We start from the raw sequence: 20,614 nt of genomic DNA on the forward strand, positions 1-20,614 counted from the left end.
AAAGGAACTAAAAGTTGCTATTAATATGCCAGTTACAAGAACAATTAAATGGTTCAGTAAAGCAGCCAAAATAAGAGATCTGATTTACGTTTTTTTAAAAATGCTGAATATGCACAGGCCATTTGGCACACAGAGGAAATACCATTTTTCTTTTATTCATTCACAGGCTGAGGGCATCACTGGGAAGGCCAATGTTTATTGATAATCCTTAATTGCCCATTGCGCAGTTAAGCATCAACTGTGGGTCTGAAATCACATGTAGGCCAGGCCAGGTAAGGACAGAGGTTTCCTTCCCTAAAAGGTTCCCTAGTGAGCCACGTGGGGTTTTCCCAACAAAGGTTTCACTATTAATACCAGGTTTTTGGTTGAGATCAAATTCCACCATTTGCTTATTCCACCATTTGAACCCCCCAGAACATTAAACAAGTAAATTAACAAAGAGTTGCAGATACTGGAAGTCAGACAAAAACAAATTGCTGGAAAAACTCAAACTGTTATGAAGTGTAACTGGATCTGAAATGTTGACTCTGCTTTCTCTCCACAGGTGCTGCTAGTCTTGCTGAGTTTTTTTGTTTTTTAGTCTCCATAATATCAACTGGGATTCTGGATTAAGTCTTAGCCACAATACTACTAAGATATCCCTTCCCCCTCAGTTTAAGATTTGTAGCCATCTGCAATCCTGAAAAATATTTTACTACCATGATTAGTTAAATAGGATCAGGAATTGTTGGCAACCGAACAACCTCAGTGTTTTTTTTAAAAACACGTTTTAAGTATAACGTCCGATTTGCAAACCTCCGAGGTTTTAAAATCCAATTTTTAGTTTAGAGAAAAGGAGGAAAGCAGGGCTTTAAAATATGCTTATTGCATTGGAGGTACTTTGGGTAACCTGTTAGCAACAAGACTGCGGGGTTGCTGCTGGTACCTGTAGCGGCGGCGCCCCGCCTTCCGCATCGCGCGCTGACGCGGCTCCTGCAGCGCGAGCTTAGCCTGTGCCATGCGCGAAAAGTAACCAGAGCGGAAAAAAAAACGATACATTGTTGCCTGGGTCAAGGTATCGACCTGGAGGAGGGAAGTACACCGCAGACTGAGAAAACATGCCGAAGGATCATCTACTGCTGCAGCGGCAGCAGCAGCAGCAAGCGTGGGAAGAGGAGGATTCAATACAGGGCAGCCTCGGTATCAGGGACACCTCGCTGGCCAGGTACCTGGATGGACAGCACTGGCAGCTGAAGAACGAGCTCCGTCAGCAGACAGCCCAGAGTCAGCTGTTCACCCAGCACAGGTAGCCGGCGCAAATACCGAGACTGACACGGACTAGACGGGCCGCGTCAGCTGACGGGATCCCTTTTCCGGGTTCCGTCGGCTTTCAGATCTTTTGAATGGAGTAGCTCGGAGAACCGTTACGTGACGTTAGAAACCATCTTCCCCTCCCCCTTGCCTTTCCTGCTGCCTTTTCAATCCCATATCCTGTTTTGGGTCATTTTTAAGGATGCGTAATATGCTGGGAAGTTTGCCCAAATCACTTTTTATAAAAAAAAAATTCTGAAAGATGGAGGCCCCGTGAATCTCTGACTTAGAAATTGTAAATGTCATGACATTAGTGTCATTCAGGATCCCAACGATGATCAGTGGAGTTGCAGATTGACAGATCATTTTGCAGATTTGCCAAGCGGATGCCTGTCGGAATGCTGTTGGTTGAACCAGTGCCAATAAGATAGACTTCCTTCTATTTTGACGCTAAATTCAAGATCTTTCCAGAACTATTGGGTAGTTTTGCCTGGCATTGTGTTGGTATCTGTGCTGACTTGACAGGTCTGATTTTGATTTTTAAGCAGATATTGTCAAAATGAAAATAAAATGCCCGCAAGTGCACTTGTTGAATAGTTTCTGGAGGGTCTTGAAATTAGTTTTTACAGCTTGTCTGTCTTAGTCAGTGTTGGTGCCCTGGATACTGAGCAGTTACTTCATTTCAGACAATCGAAAGTTATTTTGTGGATTTGCAACTGGTTTAATCTTCTCTGAAAATAGTTTTCTCAGCTGCAGAGGAACACTGCAGGAACAGCAAACATTCATATCAGGGAAGCAAGAGTTACCACAACTGATCTGTAGCAAATAAAACCATTTGTTACACTTGGAGGTTTCCAATATATGACCAGAACCTATGAAAATCCAAGTCTTTTAAGAATACCAGACACGGACCTGCTTACATTTGTGTTGATCTTTGAGCCTAGGGGTAATCTAACAAAGTGGATTGCATTGTTGCTGCTGGTACTCAAACTTTCATTGACTCCCCTTGTGTTTACACATTGGCTCCCTGTGGCAGTATCTAAAAGTTACATCCAAATCTTTCAGGAGTGAAAATAGGAAACATTTCTAAAGGCAAATCATCGTGGAAATTTGGATGTCTTACATCATTTGATAATGGATTTAAAATTAAAAGTTTATCTGAAATTGGTGGTATTTTATCCAAAATGTTAAGAAATGTGGGACAATGACAGTTACACGGAATTAAGCATCAGATCAGTCCTGAGCTAACTGAATGGCAAAACAAGCTTGAGGGACCTAATCTTCTTTGTCTGTCTCAAGTAAAATTCTCATGTTGTGTTCAGGTTCCTCGATTGTCTCATCCCCTCTATCATTGTTACCACCCAATAAGCTTCTGACATTAACTGTGTTCTTCGGTTCTGATCTTATGAACTTTTCCAATTTCCATTGCCCTGTTCTTTGTGCCTTCAGCTGTCTAAAGATTCCTTCTCTAAACCTGTCTGCCTTTTACAATTTCTTTTTCTAAGACAGTTCTTAAAACCTACCACCTACAGCTTTTGGTCACCTATCCTAATGGGTGGGGTGGCACAGTGGCTTACTAGTTAGCACTGCTGCCTTACAGTGCCAGGGACTCAGGTTTGATTCCAGCTTCGGGTGACTGTTTGCACATTCTCCCCATGTCTGCATTGGTTTCCTCTGGTTTCCTCCCACACTCCAAAGATGTGCAGGACATGCTAAATTACCCATATTATTAGGTGCATTAGTCAGAGGGAAATGGGTCTGGGTGAGTTACTCTTCAGAGGGTTGGTGTGGACGTTTTGGGCCAAAGGGCCTATTTCCACACTTTAGGGAATCTATTCTAATCTAATATGTGTCAATTTTAACTCATAATTAGCTTTCCAAGGCACTTCAACGTGTTTACAACAATAAAGAAGTTTTTTAAAAAGTAGATAATGGTATAAAAAATCAAGTTAGTTAATAAAAGGTGTCCAATATGGCTCCTGAGTGGTACAGTGGTTAGCACTGCTGCCTCACAACACCAGATACCTGGGTTCAATTCCAGCCTTGGTTGACTGACTGTGTGCAGTTTGCATGTTCTCCCTCTGTCCGTGTGGGTATCCTCTGGGTGCTCAGGTTTCCTGCCACAGTCAAAAGACATGCAGGTTGGATGGATTGGCCTTGGTAAATTGCCCCGCAGTGTCCAGAGATGACAGGGTAGATTGATTAGCCAGTCTAAATGTGTGGTTGCAGAGATAAGATGAAGGGCACTGGGTCTGGATGGGATGCTTTTCAGAGGGCTGAATAGCCTCTTTCCGCACTGGGGTGATTGTATGATTCTACACATTCTGCAGGATTTCGTCCACGCTGTTGTAGTGAAAATCTGTTCCATTACTATGCAGGTGATTTGGACATATTCCTGCAAGCTATGTTTCCTTAAAGGATGTTGATGGTCTGGTGGTAATGTCGATGGACTACAAATCTAGAGGCCCAGATCATGTTCTGGGGTCATAGACTCAAGTCGCATCATGGCAGCTGAGGGAGTTTAAATTTAGTTAATAAAACCTGGAATTGAAAACCAGTCTTAGCAATGGTGACCATGATGGACTGCCATTGATTGTTGTAAAGACTCATGTGGATCATTAATATCCTTTTGTTTAGAGAAGGAAATCTGCTATTTAACCTCACTTGGTCTGATCTGCATGTGACTCCAGACCCACAGCACAGTGGTTGACTTTTAACTGCATTCGTTTCGGGAGTCATTACTTCTAACATCCTTGGTGCCCTGCTATTTTCTCACATGTAATTTGCCTTTCGGTATCATTCTACAATGCACCACCTGAATCCACATGTATACTGACAATCCCCATTGTCATTTCACTTGACCCTGTCAGCGTTTCTATTTGTGACACCTGGTAGTGGATGGGCAGAAACATCCTCCCGGTGCATACTGGGAAGCTTAAAGCTATTGTTCTCCTTCCCCACCATTGTTCGCTGTCATATTTCCATCCCTGGGTTTAGCTAGCTTTGGCTCCAGTTACTGACATGGGTAAATTTCAACTACTATTCCATTTGAATTACGGGCGGCACAGTGACTCACTGGTTAGCACTGCTGCCTCATACTATCAGGGACCAGGTTCGATTCCAGCCTTGAGCAACTGTCTGTGGAGTTTGCATATTCTCCTCGTCTCTGTATGGGGTTCCTCCCACAATTTAAAGATGTGCAGGTTAGGTAGATTGGCAATGTTAAATTGTCCATAGTGTTCAGGGATGTGTAGGTTAGGTGCATTAGTCAGGGTAAATGTAGAGTAATAGGAGAATGGCTCTGCGTGGGTTTCTCTACAGAGGGTCGGTGTGGACTTGCTGGGCCAAAGGGCCTGTTTCCACACTGTAGGGATTCTATGTTCTAATATCTTGTCAGGTTTGACTTTCATCCAGTCATTTCTTATCTTTGCAGTCTATCTGTTATATGCTAATGTGATGCAGTGGCAGTAGACCTCTCTTAACCACCAGAAATTGCATGGCTGCCCTAATTATGTGTGCTGCACTTGAACAGACTGGCTGCAGCACTTAGAGAGAACAGACATCCCCATGACAAATCTTGTTCCCTAACCACTGAATTCATCCTTCCCCTTAGTTACTGTCCAAGGTTGAACCAGACAGTTCGCAACTTCAGTGCTTCATTTGACCATAAGCTGACTTTAAGATATTATAGTATACCAGCATCAAACTCACCCGCCTCAACATTTTAGCATCTTTATCTCAGGCCCTGTTCAGCTCATCCATCGTTGATACTGTCATTGTGTCTTTATTCTGTTCAAATTTGACTATTCGACTGCTTTCCTGGCAGGAATCTCACGTTTTGTATCCTTCACAAACTTCTATATTCAGCGATCCAAAGCTGTGCAGTCAATGTCTGAACTCAGCCCTGGGTTCATTTGGCTCTTGGTCTGACAATCAGGATTTTAAAATTCCCTTGGGTTGAACAACCTCTTTGGCTGTTTCTCTTCCTGTCTTTGTAACCTCTCAATCCTTAAAGATACCACTGCTACTCCAATGCTCATTTATGCATCCAGGTTTTTCTTTGCTTTGATAGTCATGCCTACAAACGCAGGAAATCCCTCCCTAATTAGAACATAGAACATAGAAAAATACAGCGTAGTACAGGCCCTTCGGCACTCGATGTTGCGCCGATCCAAACCCACCTAACCTACACTAGCCCACTTTCCTCCATATGCCTATCCAACGCCCCTTTAAATGCCCATAAAGAGGGAGAGTCCACCACTGTTACAGGGCATTCCATGCACTCACGACTCGCTGAGTAAAGAATCTACCCCTAACATCAGTCCTACACCTACCACCCCTTAATTTAAAGCTATGCCCCCTCGTAATAGCTGACTCCATACGTGGAAAAAGCTTCTCATGGTCAACCCTATCTAAACCCCAAATCATCTTGTACACCTCTATCAAGTCACCCCTAAACCTTCTTTTCTCCAATGAAAACAGCCCCAAGTGCCTCAGCCTTTCCTCATACGACCTTCCTACCGTACCAGGCAACATCCTGGTAAACCTCCTCTGCACCCGTTCCAGTGCCTCCACATCCTTCCTACAGTATGGCAACCAAAGCTGCATACAATACTCCAGATGAGGCCGCACCAGAGTCTTATACAACTGCAACATGACCTCAGGACTCCGGAATTCAATTCCTCTACCAATAAAAGCCAGTACACCATATGCCTTCTTCACAGCACTATTTACCTGGGTGGCAACTTTCAGAGATCTGTGTACATGGACACCAAGATCCCTCTGCTCATCCACACTACCAAGTATCTGACCATTAGCCCAGTACTCCATCTTCTTGTTACTCTTACCAAAGTGAATCACTTCACACTTAGCGACATTGAACTCCATTTGCCACCTTTCTGCCCAGCTCTGCAGCTTATCTATATCCTGCTGTAACCTGCCACATCCTTCCTCACTGTCAACAACTCCACCGACTTTCGTATCATCTGCAAACTTGCTCACCCAACCTTCTAGCCCCTCCTCCAGGTCATTTATAAAAAATGACAAACAGCAATGGTCCCAAAACAGATCCTTGCGGAATACCGCCGGTAACTGCACTCCAAGATGAACCTTTACCATCAACTACTACCCTCTGTCTTCTTCCAGCCAGCCAATTCCTAATCCAAACCTCCAACTCACCCTCAATGCCATACCTCCGTATTTTTTGCAGTAGCCTACCATGGGGAACCTTATCAAATGCCTTACTAAAATCCATATACACCACATCAACCGCTTTACCCTCGTCCACCTCCTTAGTCACCTTCTCAAAGAATTCAATAAGGTTTGTGAGGCACGACCAGCCCTTCACAAAACCATGCTGACTATCCTTGATCACATTATTCCTATCCAGATGTTCATAAATCCTATCCCTTACAATTCTCTCAAATACTTTGCCCACAACAGAGGGAAGACTCACTGGCCTATAGTTACTAGGGTTATCCCTACTCCCCTTCTTGAACAAGGGAACCACATTTGCTGTCCTCCAGTCTTCTGGCACTATTCCTGTAGACAATGAGGACATGAAAATCAAGACCAAATTGCTGTGACTTTCTACCTTTCTTTCTCCAATAAATTGCTTAATAAAATCCTGCTCTCTGATTAAGTGATGGTCACCAGCCTAAAATTGCCATGTGGCTTGGTGTCAGTATTTGACTTCCTGTATAGTACCTTTTACAATGTTAAAAGTATAAGGTGAATGTAAGTTGTATACGGGAATAAAAAAGGATAAACAGATGAAAGCTTTGACTGATACAATTATTTTATGCCTTATATGCAGATGTTTGCTGCTATTGAGCTCTAATTTTCTCATGCATTCAACAATTATTTAAGATGTATTAGAATTGTAGGTGTAAAACATACTAACTGTTTGAGAGATTGTGCAAGGGGGATAATATGATGGTTAAAAGATGTTGATTTTTGTAATCAATTTTTATTTAGGTATGATCTGAGTCTGGACGAGATGCGGGATTTATCTTCTGAGCGAGTCAAGTTTGTCATAAAATTACCAACTGTTCAGCAACAGTTGGAAGAACAGGTATTTGCTTGAAAAAAAACAAACCTATTTGTTTCTTCAAACGGATTGAACGCTGGGTAGAATTAAATGCTTTAAGGTGGGGTTCACATCCACTGGCTGGAACCTGTCAATTGTTTTTGCGAGGTCTGATGCAAAGTAGTAACAATCAGGCACCTGCCGTGTGTCAGAGTTCACCTTGAATGAAGCCTTGTGCAGGGTGGAAAGCCTGTTGGCCAATCAGAGACTGGCAGCACTCCTATACTTGCAGTGGCACCAGAAGCAGTGGAGCTTTTACCAGGATTCCAGGTGGGTTTGTGGAGAGAGTTAAGTGGAATGGCATAGGGGTACCAAAAAGGGGATTTCTGGGAAGTAGAACAGAGAAAAAAGGGATCTGGGGAAAAGGGCCCTTCACGTGTTGGGTCCCTTGATCAGGCATACAGTGCTTAAGTATAAGGTTCACCTCTCCAGTAGGGCATAGTTTCAAACTGAGTAGAGATGGGATTGCAATTGTGCTGCATGTTGTGTTCTCATAGTTTTGACAGATATGGCACAGCCTTTTGTGCAATACCAAGGAAATGCTTCATGTTTGAAATGCTGGCCTTTTGGATGAGATGTTAAACTGATGTCCCATCCTGTTCGCTTTAGTGAATGCTAAAAGCAATAGCATTGGAAAAGAGCAGAAGTCCTCTCTTCCGGTGTCTTGACTAATATAAATTCCTAAACTAACATGAGTAAAAATAAATATGATTTAGTAATATTTAATTGCTGTTTGTGAGACCAAGTTTACTTAAATTAGCTAATGTGATTCCTGTAGTTCCACAGTATTTAATGTTGGAAAATGTGCAAACTTCAATAATGCCTACTTTGGGTAGAGAGTATGGTAACAGAGAGATCTTGGCCTGCAAATGTACAGCTGATAAAACAAATTTGTAAACAGCAAAAAAGTTAAGAGCGTATGGAATTCTGGGTTATAATTAGAGTTTTAATTGAAAACTAACTTATTGACAACATATTCAAAGCATGGTTACAAAAGGCATAGAAAAAAATTGCAAGATGATTTAGATTAGCATTGCAATTGGACAGAAATGTAACAAATTAATTTTATCTTGAGCCATGGGGATTACAGCATAGCTCAAACCATTTTGGAACAAAAGCATATTATAAATAGGACTGAATTAAGATGGAACAGTCTAGGTCTGGGAAGAATAAAAATATATCACTTTCCATGTCTTGGTGGAGCCACAAGTGAAGCTAAAGGATAGTGAGTGTTATAGTTGTAAGGTGTCAAATTCAAATGTATAGAAGGTAAGTTGACACTCTTTTCAATTGTTACCTTGACTCAGTGGAAATACTCAACTTTGATTTAAAATGTCATTTGTCTCCTTACCAAATCATAAGTACATCATCAAAATTGACACTTCAGCTCAGTAAAACATTTTAGAAAAAGCAGAAAGTTAACCTGACATCTCAATCCATGCCACCCTCAAACAGCATCATCAAATATGGGTTAGATACTACTGTGCCAAAATGACAGTATTGACATAATTTCAAGGTCAGGAGAACGTGAGGACTGCAGATGTTGGAGATCAGAGTCAAAAAGTGTGGTGCTGGAAAAACACATAGGTCAGGCAGCATCCGAGGAGCAGAAGAGTTGACATTTTGAGCAAAAGCCCTTCATCAGGAATGAGAGGTTGGGTGCCCAAGGGCACTGAGAGATAAATGGGACAGAGGTGGAGTTGGGGGGAAGGCAACTTGGAAGGCGATAGATAAATGAAAGTGGGGGGTGATGGTGAATGGTCAGAGAGGAGGATGGAGCAGATAGGTTGGAAGGAAGATGGACTGGTAGGGCAGTTCAAGACGGTGGTGCCGAGTCATTGGTTAGCTGTGAAGCACCTGGGATTGTCCTACACAGAAACTTAGGTTAATTTATAATGTACTAGTCAGATCATATTTAGAATGGTCTGTAGATGAACACCTGTGCTTAAAAGGTTTCTTTTTAAAAGATTATTCATTCTAATCTAGAACATTGTCCTCTATTTTAAAAGCCTGAATCTTTCTGACTCAAAAGTTGAGTGTATGATTGCCTTCTAAGCCTCCATCTGTGTTACATGATAATTATGTGGGCTCCTCTCTAGTCTTCACTCACCCACCTATTTTGCAAACATGAATTTGTTCCATGGGATTTATGCTATTTTGACTTAAAAAAAACTGAATTCATGTTGCCTCTTCTTTTAGATAGAAAAGAAAAAGCACTGTGTCAATAAAAGTCTGGCAATTGGAGAGGTACTTTCCACAGCTGACCTCACGACTGGAGTAAAGGTAAAGATTAAAGGGAAAACTTTGCAAAGCAATTTGGATAGAATTCTGTTTTCGTAACTTTCAGAGGTTACGGCACGGTGGCACAGTGGTTAGCACTGCTGCCTCACAGCGCCAGAGACCTGGGTTCAACTCCCGCCTCAGGCGACTGACTGTGTGGAGTTTACACATTCTCCCCGTGTCTGTGTGGGTTTCCTCCAGGGGCGCCGATTTCCTCCCACAGTCCAAAAATGTGCGGGTCAGGTGAATTGGCCATGCTAAATTGCCCATCGTGTTAGGTAAGGGGTAAATGTAGGTGTATGGGTGGATTTCGCTTCGGCGAGTCGGTGTGGACTTGTTGGGCTGAAGGGCCTGTTTCCACCCTGTATGTAATCTAATCTAATCTAGGTTGAGAAGAATAGCACTGTTGCCTGAAACTAGATAAAAACATGAGTGAGAAAGGGGTCAAAATTTATGCTCTTGGGAATAGATGGAGAAAGGGGAGGACGCTCATGTAAAATGTAAACACTGACATTGGTGTACTGGAATAAACTACTAGTTTCTGTACTGTATTTTCTATGTTTTAAATAAAATAAAAATAATTGTGCATAGCATATTTTGCGATTATGTATTAAAAGTCCTAGCTTAGTATTTTCATAATTTGCTTAAAGAACAGATCTGAGTTGCATTGGCAAAAAAGGCTTAATGACTTGAGTGGGAGTAAAGCTGTGTGTTTAGTGATGGGAGCAATGAAAAGGATCAGGTGGCAATTGTGGAGGGAAGTGGGGAGTAAAGATTACTCTGGAGCAATTGCAAGAGCTGAGGAATGGGCAAAGCTTGTAGGGGTTAATATCTGGTCAAAAGGCCATTTTTCTTTTCAATCGGAAATTAATTTTTGACCAATGACCATCTGCTGTGGAGATCAAGTTTTGATTACCTCATCAAGAAGGAAGGATATCATAGTCTAGAAGAGGGTGTCTTAGAGAAATTTTATGTGTGATAACAGCTGTTGGGGAACTTCAGTTATATGGATAGCCTTCCTTTAGAGTTGAAACAGTTAAGAGAAATTGAATCAAATTGTTCAAAATTATAAATAATTTGGTGAGAGTCAATAGGATAACTTGTTTCAATTGGAGATGATGATCTGGGATATACTGTCTGAAAGGAAGACTGAAGTTGGTTCAAAAGTACCAGAAGAGCACTGAGTGAATCCTTAAAGGGGAGAAAAGACTTATGTAGAAAGAGTAGGGGAGAGGGACTAACTTGATATTAACATAGGATATGAAGCCATATAGTACAGGAACAGGCTACTTGCCCTAGACAGTCTTTTACTCCACTTGAGCCTTATGCCATCTTTCTTCATGTAAATCTGTCATCATAATCCTCTGTATCCTTCTCTCTATTGTACTTGTTTAGCTTCTCCTTTAATTCATCTATTCTGTTTGCTTCAAATACATTTGTTTTAATGAGTTCCACATGATCACCACTCTTTCCTGCAGAGGTTTGTTTTGAATTTCCTATTGGGCTTTTTGGTGGCTGTCTTACATTGGATTTAGAGAGAATGTTGTCTTTTGTGGAAAGAGTATAATTAGAGCCTGTCAATCTGCCAAAACCTATTTTTAAAAAAATATCTTGATGAAGTAGACCCTCGGTCTTTTCTTCAAGAGAAAAGAGACTCAGTCTGTGAATCCTTCTCTGATAATGTACGCCCTTAATTTCCTGATATCATTCTTGTAAATATTGCCTGCATGCTTGTTGGTATTTCTGTATCCTTTTTATAAAAAGCTGACCAGGAACATGCAAAGTACTTCAAAGGCAGAATCTTCCTGTTCCTGTGTTGGTGACATGGGGAAAATAAATGGGTAGTTAGCTTTGGCAAGGTCCTTATCCCCCTTTTCTTGTCACCACATTAGTTAAGTTCTGCATGAGAAAGTCTATTGAGGATCTCCCCAACCTGCTATCAAATAAGGATGAGTAACTGCAAAACTTTTAAAAACTTATTGCAATTTAAAATCACTGAGGGCATTTCAACCCATTACATATCCAGTAGTCTGCTCTGAAGACTTTGTTCACATTTGACAGCTGAGACAAATTTCACTGTAGCAGTTGAGATAATTAAAAGTATTCTGGAACAATCAACAAATGCCTAAATAGCACAAAACTCATGTTAGTGTTATGTTCTAATATCAACTGATCCTTTTAAAAAAAAGTAGGTTCTGAATCTACAGTTTTTCTAAAAATCAATCAGTTCTTCCTTTGGCCATACCCTATTAGATTAGATTACTTACAGTGTGGAAACAGGCCCTTCGGCCCAACAAGTCCACACTGACCCGCCGAAGCGCAACCCACCCATACCCCTACATATACCCCTTACCTAACACTACGGGCAATTTAGCATGGCCAATTCACCTGACCCGCACATCTGTGGGAGGAAACTGGAGCCCACTATCTAGAATTAGAATTAGATTTATTGTCACATGTACTCAAATGCAAAAGTACAGGAGTACAGTGACAAGTGGGCGGCACAGTGGCACAGTGGTTAGCACTGTTGTCTCACAGCGCCTGAGACCCGGGTTCAATTCCCGACTCAGGCGACTGACCGTGTGGAGTTTGCACGTTCTCCCCGTGTCAGTGTGGGTTTCCTCCGGGTGCTCCGGTTTCCTCCCACAGTCCAAAGATGTGCGGGTCAGGTGAATTGGCCATGCTAAATTGCCCGTAGTGTTAGGTAAGGGGTAAATGTGGCGACCTCCAAGTGAAGCGAAGCTGTTGTCTCCTGCTTTCTATTTATATCTTTCCCCTGGATCCAGGACAAACATATAAATAGAAAGCAGGAGACAACAGCTTCGTTTCACTTGGAGGTTGCCACTGATGATGTTACCTAGCCAGGTAATGAAACGTCTGGATATCCAACCACAGCTCAGCGAGCAAACCTACACCCTAAACCTCAACCTGAGCTACAAACCTTCACAACCCTCTGCTTCTTAATGCTTTACTTTCTCCCTACCCACTTTGTCCACACTCTCATTGTTTTGAAAACTTTTGTTAATCTTTTCTCAGTCTGCTCTCCAAGGAATACAGTCCAAATTTTCCAATCTATGCTCATAAGTGAAGTCACTCACCCCTGGAGGCATTCTTGTAAATTTCTTCTATACTCAGTAAACGAAGACAAGGTGTTAAAAAGAAAAGATTGGCCTTATGTTATGACTGATATTGGAGGAGTGCATTGATTCCTTTCTGGTGTCACTCCTGCAGTGGTCATGACAGATCAAATTTTATCACAGTGGTGATATGGTCAATTATATTATTTTAAATGGTTTAGTATCTTAAATAATTCAGTGAGGTTTCACTCATCAACAAAGAATAACTAGTTTAACTAATACATTTGCAAGAAACACTGCAACAACTCAGCAAAGCTCCTCAGAGAGCAAAGTTCCAAACCCACGATCACTGTCACCTGTATGGACAAGGGCAGCAGGTACACATGAACACCACATCTACCAGTTTTCTTCCAAGGTACACGCCATCCTTATTTGGAAATGTATTGCTGTTCTTTCACAGCTGCTGGGTCAAAGTCCTGGGAGCTATTTCCTGAATAGGCATTGTGGGTATACCTACACCAAATTAGCTGCAGTGGTTCAAGAAAGCAGCTCACCAGCAATCTTCACCAGGGCAATTAGTGATGAGGAATAATTGCTGGCTTAGCCAGTGACACTCACGTGTCATGAAAGAAGAACTGAATAAAAATAAACACAAATAATAAACATATGTTCCTATAGTAATATGCAGTTTTAACTGATGCCAATAAACCTCCTGCTCAGGGAGGACATGCATTCATACATCATTGAACGTTGTCTTATTCCATTGATTTCTTTCCTCAGTGAAACTTGTGGTAATTATTCATCTTTAGCATTAATTCACATTGTTAAAAGCAGCATAATTCAACTTTAATTTTAATGCCTGTTATCAACCAACCCTGATTGGAAGGTGTTAGGATCAGAAATTAGAGTTAGTCCTTTCAAGAGGGAAGGTAGAAAATGCTTCTACATCCAAAGGGAAGGAGAAATTTGGAACTCACTTCTGCAAATGGAAATTGTTTCTAGACGGTAAATTTAAATTTGAGAATGGCAGTGTTTTTGTTACTCAGTAGTATTAAAGAGTGTTGAGTAAGGATGCAAATCAACCACAATCTCATTAAGTGGTGGAACAGGCTCTAGAAGCTAAATACACTCAACTACTATACTGAACTTCACAAAGTATATTCCAGAACCAAAGTAGCAAGACCCAAAGATCAGGCGATAAGTCCATAAATTGCTCTGATTACCAGCGTAAACTGTTCTTTGAAGCTATAATTGTCTCTTTTAAATTAATTTGAAATGAAACCCATTTTAATAAGTGTCATTCTTCATTAAAAATTAAAACTGAAACTCAGCAATGTACAAATTAAGGCCTTGAACAGTTTTCTGTTTGGACAATGTAACTGACCAGTAATTCAAGCATAAGGTCAAGAACACCAGAATGAACATTACACTTTCCAATCAATTTAATTAATCATTGCATGAAAAAGGTCAAACACCGTAAGGATGACTGACAAACTTGCAAAGTGCATAGTGGTAATCAGTCTCACAGGCAGAGTGATGCCTGTACTAGGCACTGTACATCACAAAGTACGTCATTTCCATGTGAATGGCCTGCTCCTGCTCCTAGTTTCCATGTTTTTATGATCATATTTTGTCCAAATTAGAATTTTCTCTCAAAATAAAATTTGGCACTGAAGCTTTCTTCCAAATTACAGGAGTTATAAACTGCAGCATGGGTGAGTTTTTAACTTGATCAAAACCCAATCACTTAAAGAGTAGGAATGTGACCCTACATATTTGAATAAGTTTCAAGAAACAGTAGGAAAATCAAAACTGTCATCCTTGGGCCCAGGAGAGACTCGATACACAAAAAGAAACATATTAGACTTAAATCGTTAATTCTATTGCTTTCATTACAATGCTGCCAGATCTATCACGCTTTTCAAGCATTTAATGTTTTCCATTCCAGAAACCATTTGATAAGGCACTACAAGTAAGGTAATTGCAGAAGAATAGAGCTCATGATATAGGCACACTGGATGAAGAAGAAGTTTGGCGAGCTAGTAGGAGGTAGAGAGTAAAAGACCAAAAGATACAGTGGCAGAAGCATTCAAACATCCAATCTGCTATGCAAGTCAATGAGATCATAGTTGTTTTGATGATCCTCAATTCTTCTGCCTTTTCCCTATTATCCCCAATTCCCTCACTGTTTAAAAATCTACCTATCTCAGCTTTGAATATACTTAATGACCCAGTCTGCTGTCCCGCTGTGGTAAAAATTCCACAGATTCACTACCCAATGAGAGAAAAACATTTTCCTCATCTCTGTCTTAAGGGTGATCCCTTACTTGAGATTATGCCCCCTGCCCTAGACTCTCCCAAAGGGGAAGCAATCTCACTGCATTAATCAAAGTTGTATGATCTGCAAACTCCCACTACAGGTGTTTTCTGTGGATCATCTTGGTTTGCAACAACTCCCACGTGCTGCAGCATTCCTCCCAATCTGCTATCTCTATTGTGTATTGTTTCAGTTCTGAATTAAATCACATTAGTATTTCTGCTCTTTACCTTTGAAAAATACCTATTCTTAACACTGTATTGTTACTATTGTCTTTTTTAATCAGACTCCTATCAATTTTATACCTAACAGGCTATTTTTCAAGATAAAGTGAAAAAAGATTAGAGACCTAAATACAAAATGAAGACCCTATTTTTATATTAAAGACTAGAAATACTCATCAATATTATTTACCACTCAGCTGCTTTGTTTAAGCAAAGTTATCTAAGTATCTCTTCTTCCTCCACTAAATTATTTAAGATGCACAACTCCATCATCATGCTCCCACGAGGAGGTTGAACAGTTCATCCACTTTACCGACACCTTCCACCCCGACCTCAAATTTACCTGGACCTTCTCAGACGCCTCCCTCCCCTTCCTAGACCTCTCCATTTCTATCTCAGGCGACCGAATCAACACGACATTTACTATAAACCGACTGACTCCCATAGCTACCTAGACTACACCTCCTTCCACCCTGCCCTCTGTAAAAATGCCATCCCATATTCCCAATCCCTTCGTCTCCGCCGCATCTGCTCCCAGGAGGACCAGTTCCAATACCGAACAACCCAGATGGCCTCCTTCGTCAAAGACCGCAATTTCCCCCCAGACGTGATCGGCGATGCTCTCCACTGCATCTCCTCCACTTCCCGCTCCTCCGCCCTGGAGCCCCGCCCCTCCAATCACCACCAGGACAGAACCCCACTGGTCCTCACCTACCAGCCCACCAGCCTCCATATATATCGTATAATCCATCGTCATTTCAGCCACCTCCAAACGGACCCCACCACCAGGCATAAATTTCCTTCCCCTCCCCTATCAGCGTTCCAAAAAAAACCACTCCCTCCATGACTCCCTTGTCAGGTCCACACCCCCCACCAACCCAACCTCCACTCCTGGCACCTTTCCCTGCAACCGCAAGAAATACAAAACTTGCGCCCCCCACCCCCCCCCCCCCCACCCTCCAAGGCCCCAAGGGATCCTTCCATATCCGCCACAAATTCACCTGCACCTCCACACACATCATCTATTGCATCCGCTGCACCCGATGTGGCCTCTTCTATATTGGGGAGACAGGTCGCCTACTTGCGGAACATTTCAGAGAACACCTCTGGGACACCCGGACCAACCAACCCAACCACCCCGTGGCTCAACACTTTAACTCCCCTTCCCACTCCACCAAGGACATGCAGGTCCTTAGACTCCTCCATCGCCAGACCATAGCAACACAATGGCTGGAGGAAAAGCGCCTCATCTTCCGCCTAGGAACCCTCCAACCACAATGGATGAACTCAGACTTCTCCAGTTTCCTCATTTCCCCTACCCCCACCTTGTCTCAGTCCCAACCCTCGAACTCACATCACCTTCCTAACCTGCAATCTTCTTCCTGACCCCTCCACCTCCCACTCCGGCCTATCACATTAACTTTAACCTCCTTCCACCTATTTCCAATGCCCCTCCCCTAAGTCCCTACCTTTTATCTTAGCCCACTTGGCACACTTTCCTCATTCCTGAAGAAGGGCTCATGTCCGAAACATCGATTCTCCTGCTCCTTGGATGCTGCCTGACCTGCTGTGCTTTTCCAGCAACACATTTTCAGCTCGACTCCATCATTCCATTGTACGTTGCTCTCACAGGTGTACTGAGTGGCCTATTTATATATGTACCCTGGACAAAGAGCCTACCTCAGTCAAATAATGAGAATCCAGTCTAGTTTCAGCTAGTTATTAATAAGGCTGTTGATTCAGTGCACCTTTTGAAAGTTAATCTACTCAAAGCTCACAACCTCAGAATTTTAAACTTTAGATTTCAACTTCAATGCCAACTATAAATTACAATCTATAAATTGTACAAATTAAAAGCTTAGATACTTCCTTATTCAGCAAATGTATGTGTCTAACCAGTATTCACTTCTTCCTTTCATTTAGGTAGCTTTTCATTTCTTTTTCAGACCTCACTATATCACAGCAGTAACTTGAAGCATTGAAGGAAAGCAGAAAGTTAACTTATTGTATTAACTCCTAAATAGAGTCTTCATCTTGCTGGCTGGCCCAGAGTGGAATTGATGAAATTATGAGAATTTCATAACCTAAGTTGAGAAGGTAGACTTGAGAAAATGATCAATTGCACTAAATGAACATAACATTTTTTTTTTCTTTTTTGTTCTTTACCCCGCACTACTGCCTGACTGCGGTAGAACATTATATTTTTATTGCTCTGTCATCCTCTTTTGCTCCTCACTCAACATTGATTGCTGATGTGAGAATTTGAGGTTCTGGAACTACTCTGGCCAATGTGAACCAATTGTCTATTTCACCTGTATTGCTGACTTAATCAGAAAACCATTAGTGCTGAAAATGTGTCTAATTGTGTTAATCTTGCTTCTCTTCCTGTTCCTGCCCTGCAGATGGGTGTGGTCTGTTGGTTGTTTGGTGGGGCAATAATTAACCTTGGAAGCAAAGAGCACATTGAAAAGTGGTTTCAACCCCTGAAGGTATGTTATGCTATATATACCTAAACAAACTACTCTATCATATGTTTTACACAAGCAATTTGCTGACCAATTCAGTTTTTTAAAAATTGAATATTTGAAAATCTCGCATGCATCAAGTATTTATGAAGCAACCAACTCCATGATTTCTGCCTATTTATTTCCTGTCTAGCGTTTTCCAATTGCAATCTAGAGGGCTGATTTTGGGAGGCAGTGGCATAGTGGTCATTTCACTGGATCAGTTTTCCAGAATGTTCTGGGGACATAAGTTCAAACCCACCAGGACAGATGGTGAACTTGAATAAAAAGCTGGCCTAATGGTGACATGTAACTATTGGTGATTGTCATTAAAAACCCACCAGGTTTGCTCATGTCCTTTAGTGAGGGACATCCACCAAACTTACCTCACCTGGTCAGTATATGACTCCAGACCCAAAGCAATGTGGTGGATCCCTAAATGGCTTCTGGGTAATTATGGATGGGCATAGCCAGTGATACCCATATCACAATTTAGCAAAGGCTCACTTATTTCACAATAAGTTGATTTACTTCACTATCCTGTTGCAATGTCCTTAATTTTCCCATATTTCCTTTTTTTCCTACTGAATCCATTTACACAACGTTAACTTTCTGAAATGTTACTGTACGTTTTGAACATTTTTAATTTTGCCCAGAAATGATTCATATGATCGTTTAATGTCGTTTTTAGATTTTAAAGGTTTTGATGGGGAAGACAGTCCTGAACACACCACATACATTTACTTTATCTGGAATATGTTTGGATAATTAAAACGACTTGCATTTATAACTCCTGCTTCTAGGTATCGCTCTGGTTTGTCCACAAGCTGCATCCTTAATTTTATGATGTTCTTGTGATGATATTAACGTGTACTCATGTAATTATCCTCTTACTAGTGAGCTGCTTAAATCAAAGAGAATCCATTTGGAATATTTCTTTATTCAGTCCTATGCTACAATATTGGCTCTGGTTTAATACTACTATTCATCTTTTATATTTCTCTAGAAAGTCACTAAACAGATTATCTGGTCACATTTCATAGTGGTGTTCTGGAACGTTGCTGTGTAAAAAATGACTTGACTTGATTTGATTTAATTTATCATTGTCACATTTACCGTGATACAATGAAAAGTTTTTCATGCTATCCAGACAAATCATAACTTACTTAAGTGCATCAGGTAAAAGAACAGCATGCAGAATATAGTGTTGCAGCTACAAAAAGGATGCAGAGATAGATCAACTCTGATCCAAGAGAGGTCTGTTCGTAAGTCTGATAATAGCTGGGAAGAAGCTGTTCTTGACTCTGTTGGTATGTGTTTTCAAACTGCCACAATTCCTACATTATCTCAGTGATTACACTTCGATACAAGAACATTATCGACTATGAAGTGCTTTGAGAAGAATAATATTCATGAAGGCATTATAGAGGAACCTCGATTATCCGAAGGATAAAGCGTGGGAGTATTTTGTTTGGTTAATTGAATTCTGGATAATAGAATGCCAGATAACATTCGAGCATCTGACTTTGCAATCTTGCCGGAGAATCCGATTATTCGAATACTCAAATGCTGGATAATCGAGGTTCCTCTGTATACAAATGCAAGTTTTCTTGTCCTAATGAGTTGTCCTACATAACTCTATTCAATGTGTATTACTCTTCTGGATTTAGTTGAAGCCTATTTTAATGAATACAGAGTTAAAAATCACACAACACCAGGTTATAGTCCAACAGGTTTATTTGGAAGCACTAGCTTTCGGAGCACTGCTCCTTCATCAGGAGGCTGTGGAGTATGAGATCATAGAACATAGAATTTATTTGCTATAAGTCCACGTTTATAGCGGCAGTGGTTAGCACTGCTGCTTCACAGCGCCAGCGACCCGGGTTCGATTCCCATCTTGGGTGACTGTCCGTGTGGAGTTTGCACATTCTCCCCATGTCTGTGTGGATTTCCTCTGGCTACTCCAGTTTCCTCCCACAGTCTAAAAATGTGCTGGACAGGTGAATTGTCCATGCTAAATTGCCCATGCTAAATTGGTGCATTAATCAGGGATAAATATACGATCGGGGAATGGGTCTGCAAGGTTACTCTTCGGCAGGTTAGTGTGGACTTGTTGGGCTGAAGGGCCTGTTTCAATATTGTAGGGAATCTAATCTAATCTAATCAACTACTTACAGACATTTGGAAAAAGCCAATTAATAACATTTTTTCCGTGATCTAGATGTTGAAATAAATATTAACCACAAGTATCTAGATATCAAAATATAAGGTTCATTGGAGGGAACAGTGTATTGGTGTGGTAGCAAGGAGATATGAGTGATGATACTACCTCAGAAAAGTAAACTCCTTTTGAGCAGATCCAACATATAAATTTCTTTTATATGGCTATATGTATCATTATTGTTCTTATGGGACGTTTCTCTTGCTACTGTATTCTGAGGGGGAAAAAGAAATGTAGACTTTCTTTTTAAGAGAACAGAGATTATTGATCCGGATTGAAAGGGTATTTGATGAATCGACATTTCTTGGTGAAATCTGAAGAAGATTTTTGACAAAAATAGAGTCATGAACAATGACAGTCATCCCTTGATCTATGTTTACCGTTTGGATGCGTTCAGGGAAATGGCTACGATCTCTCAGATGCAGGTTCCTGAACTTAACTGTATCCTTCTCTGGAAGAACTTTGAACAGCAGTTGAGAATTTGCATTCATCTGGGACTCACTGGTTAATTTAATACATTTGAAATAATTTTTAATATGTTTTAATTAAGGTTGTATCTCAGTATTATGGTGATTTTCTTTCTTTTAATTCAATTATTAATTTTAATGTAATT

At 41.1% G+C, this 20,614-nt stretch overlaps 1 protein-coding gene across 3 annotated transcripts in view; it reads left to right on the top strand.

Annotated features, from left to right (window-relative positions):
• The first annotated feature begins 963 nt into the window (after positions 1–963).
• acoxl (acyl-CoA oxidase-like) overlaps positions 964–20,614 on the top strand; it is a 417,467-nt gene continuing 397,816 nt past the window's right edge. For 2 of the 3 annotated variants that reach the window (XM_060848850.1, XM_060848867.1), the window contains exons 1-4: positions 964–1,285; positions 7,267–7,363; positions 9,578–9,661; positions 17,679–17,765. In XM_060848850.1, the coding sequence (XP_060704833.1) occupies positions 1,098–1,285; positions 7,267–7,363; positions 9,578–9,661; positions 17,679–17,765 (456 nt within the window). In that variant the 5' untranslated portion in view covers positions 964–1,097. The remainder of the gene's footprint in view (positions 1,286–7,266; positions 7,364–9,577; positions 9,662–17,678; positions 17,766–20,614) is intronic. The other variant, XM_060848859.1, reaches the window with a different exon arrangement.

Source organism: Hemiscyllium ocellatum, chromosome 3, assembly GCF_020745735.1.
Source record: "Hemiscyllium ocellatum isolate sHemOce1 chromosome 3, sHemOce1.pat.X.cur, whole genome shotgun sequence".
Lineage (NCBI taxonomy): Eukaryota > Metazoa > Chordata > Chondrichthyes > Orectolobiformes > Hemiscylliidae > Hemiscyllium > Hemiscyllium ocellatum.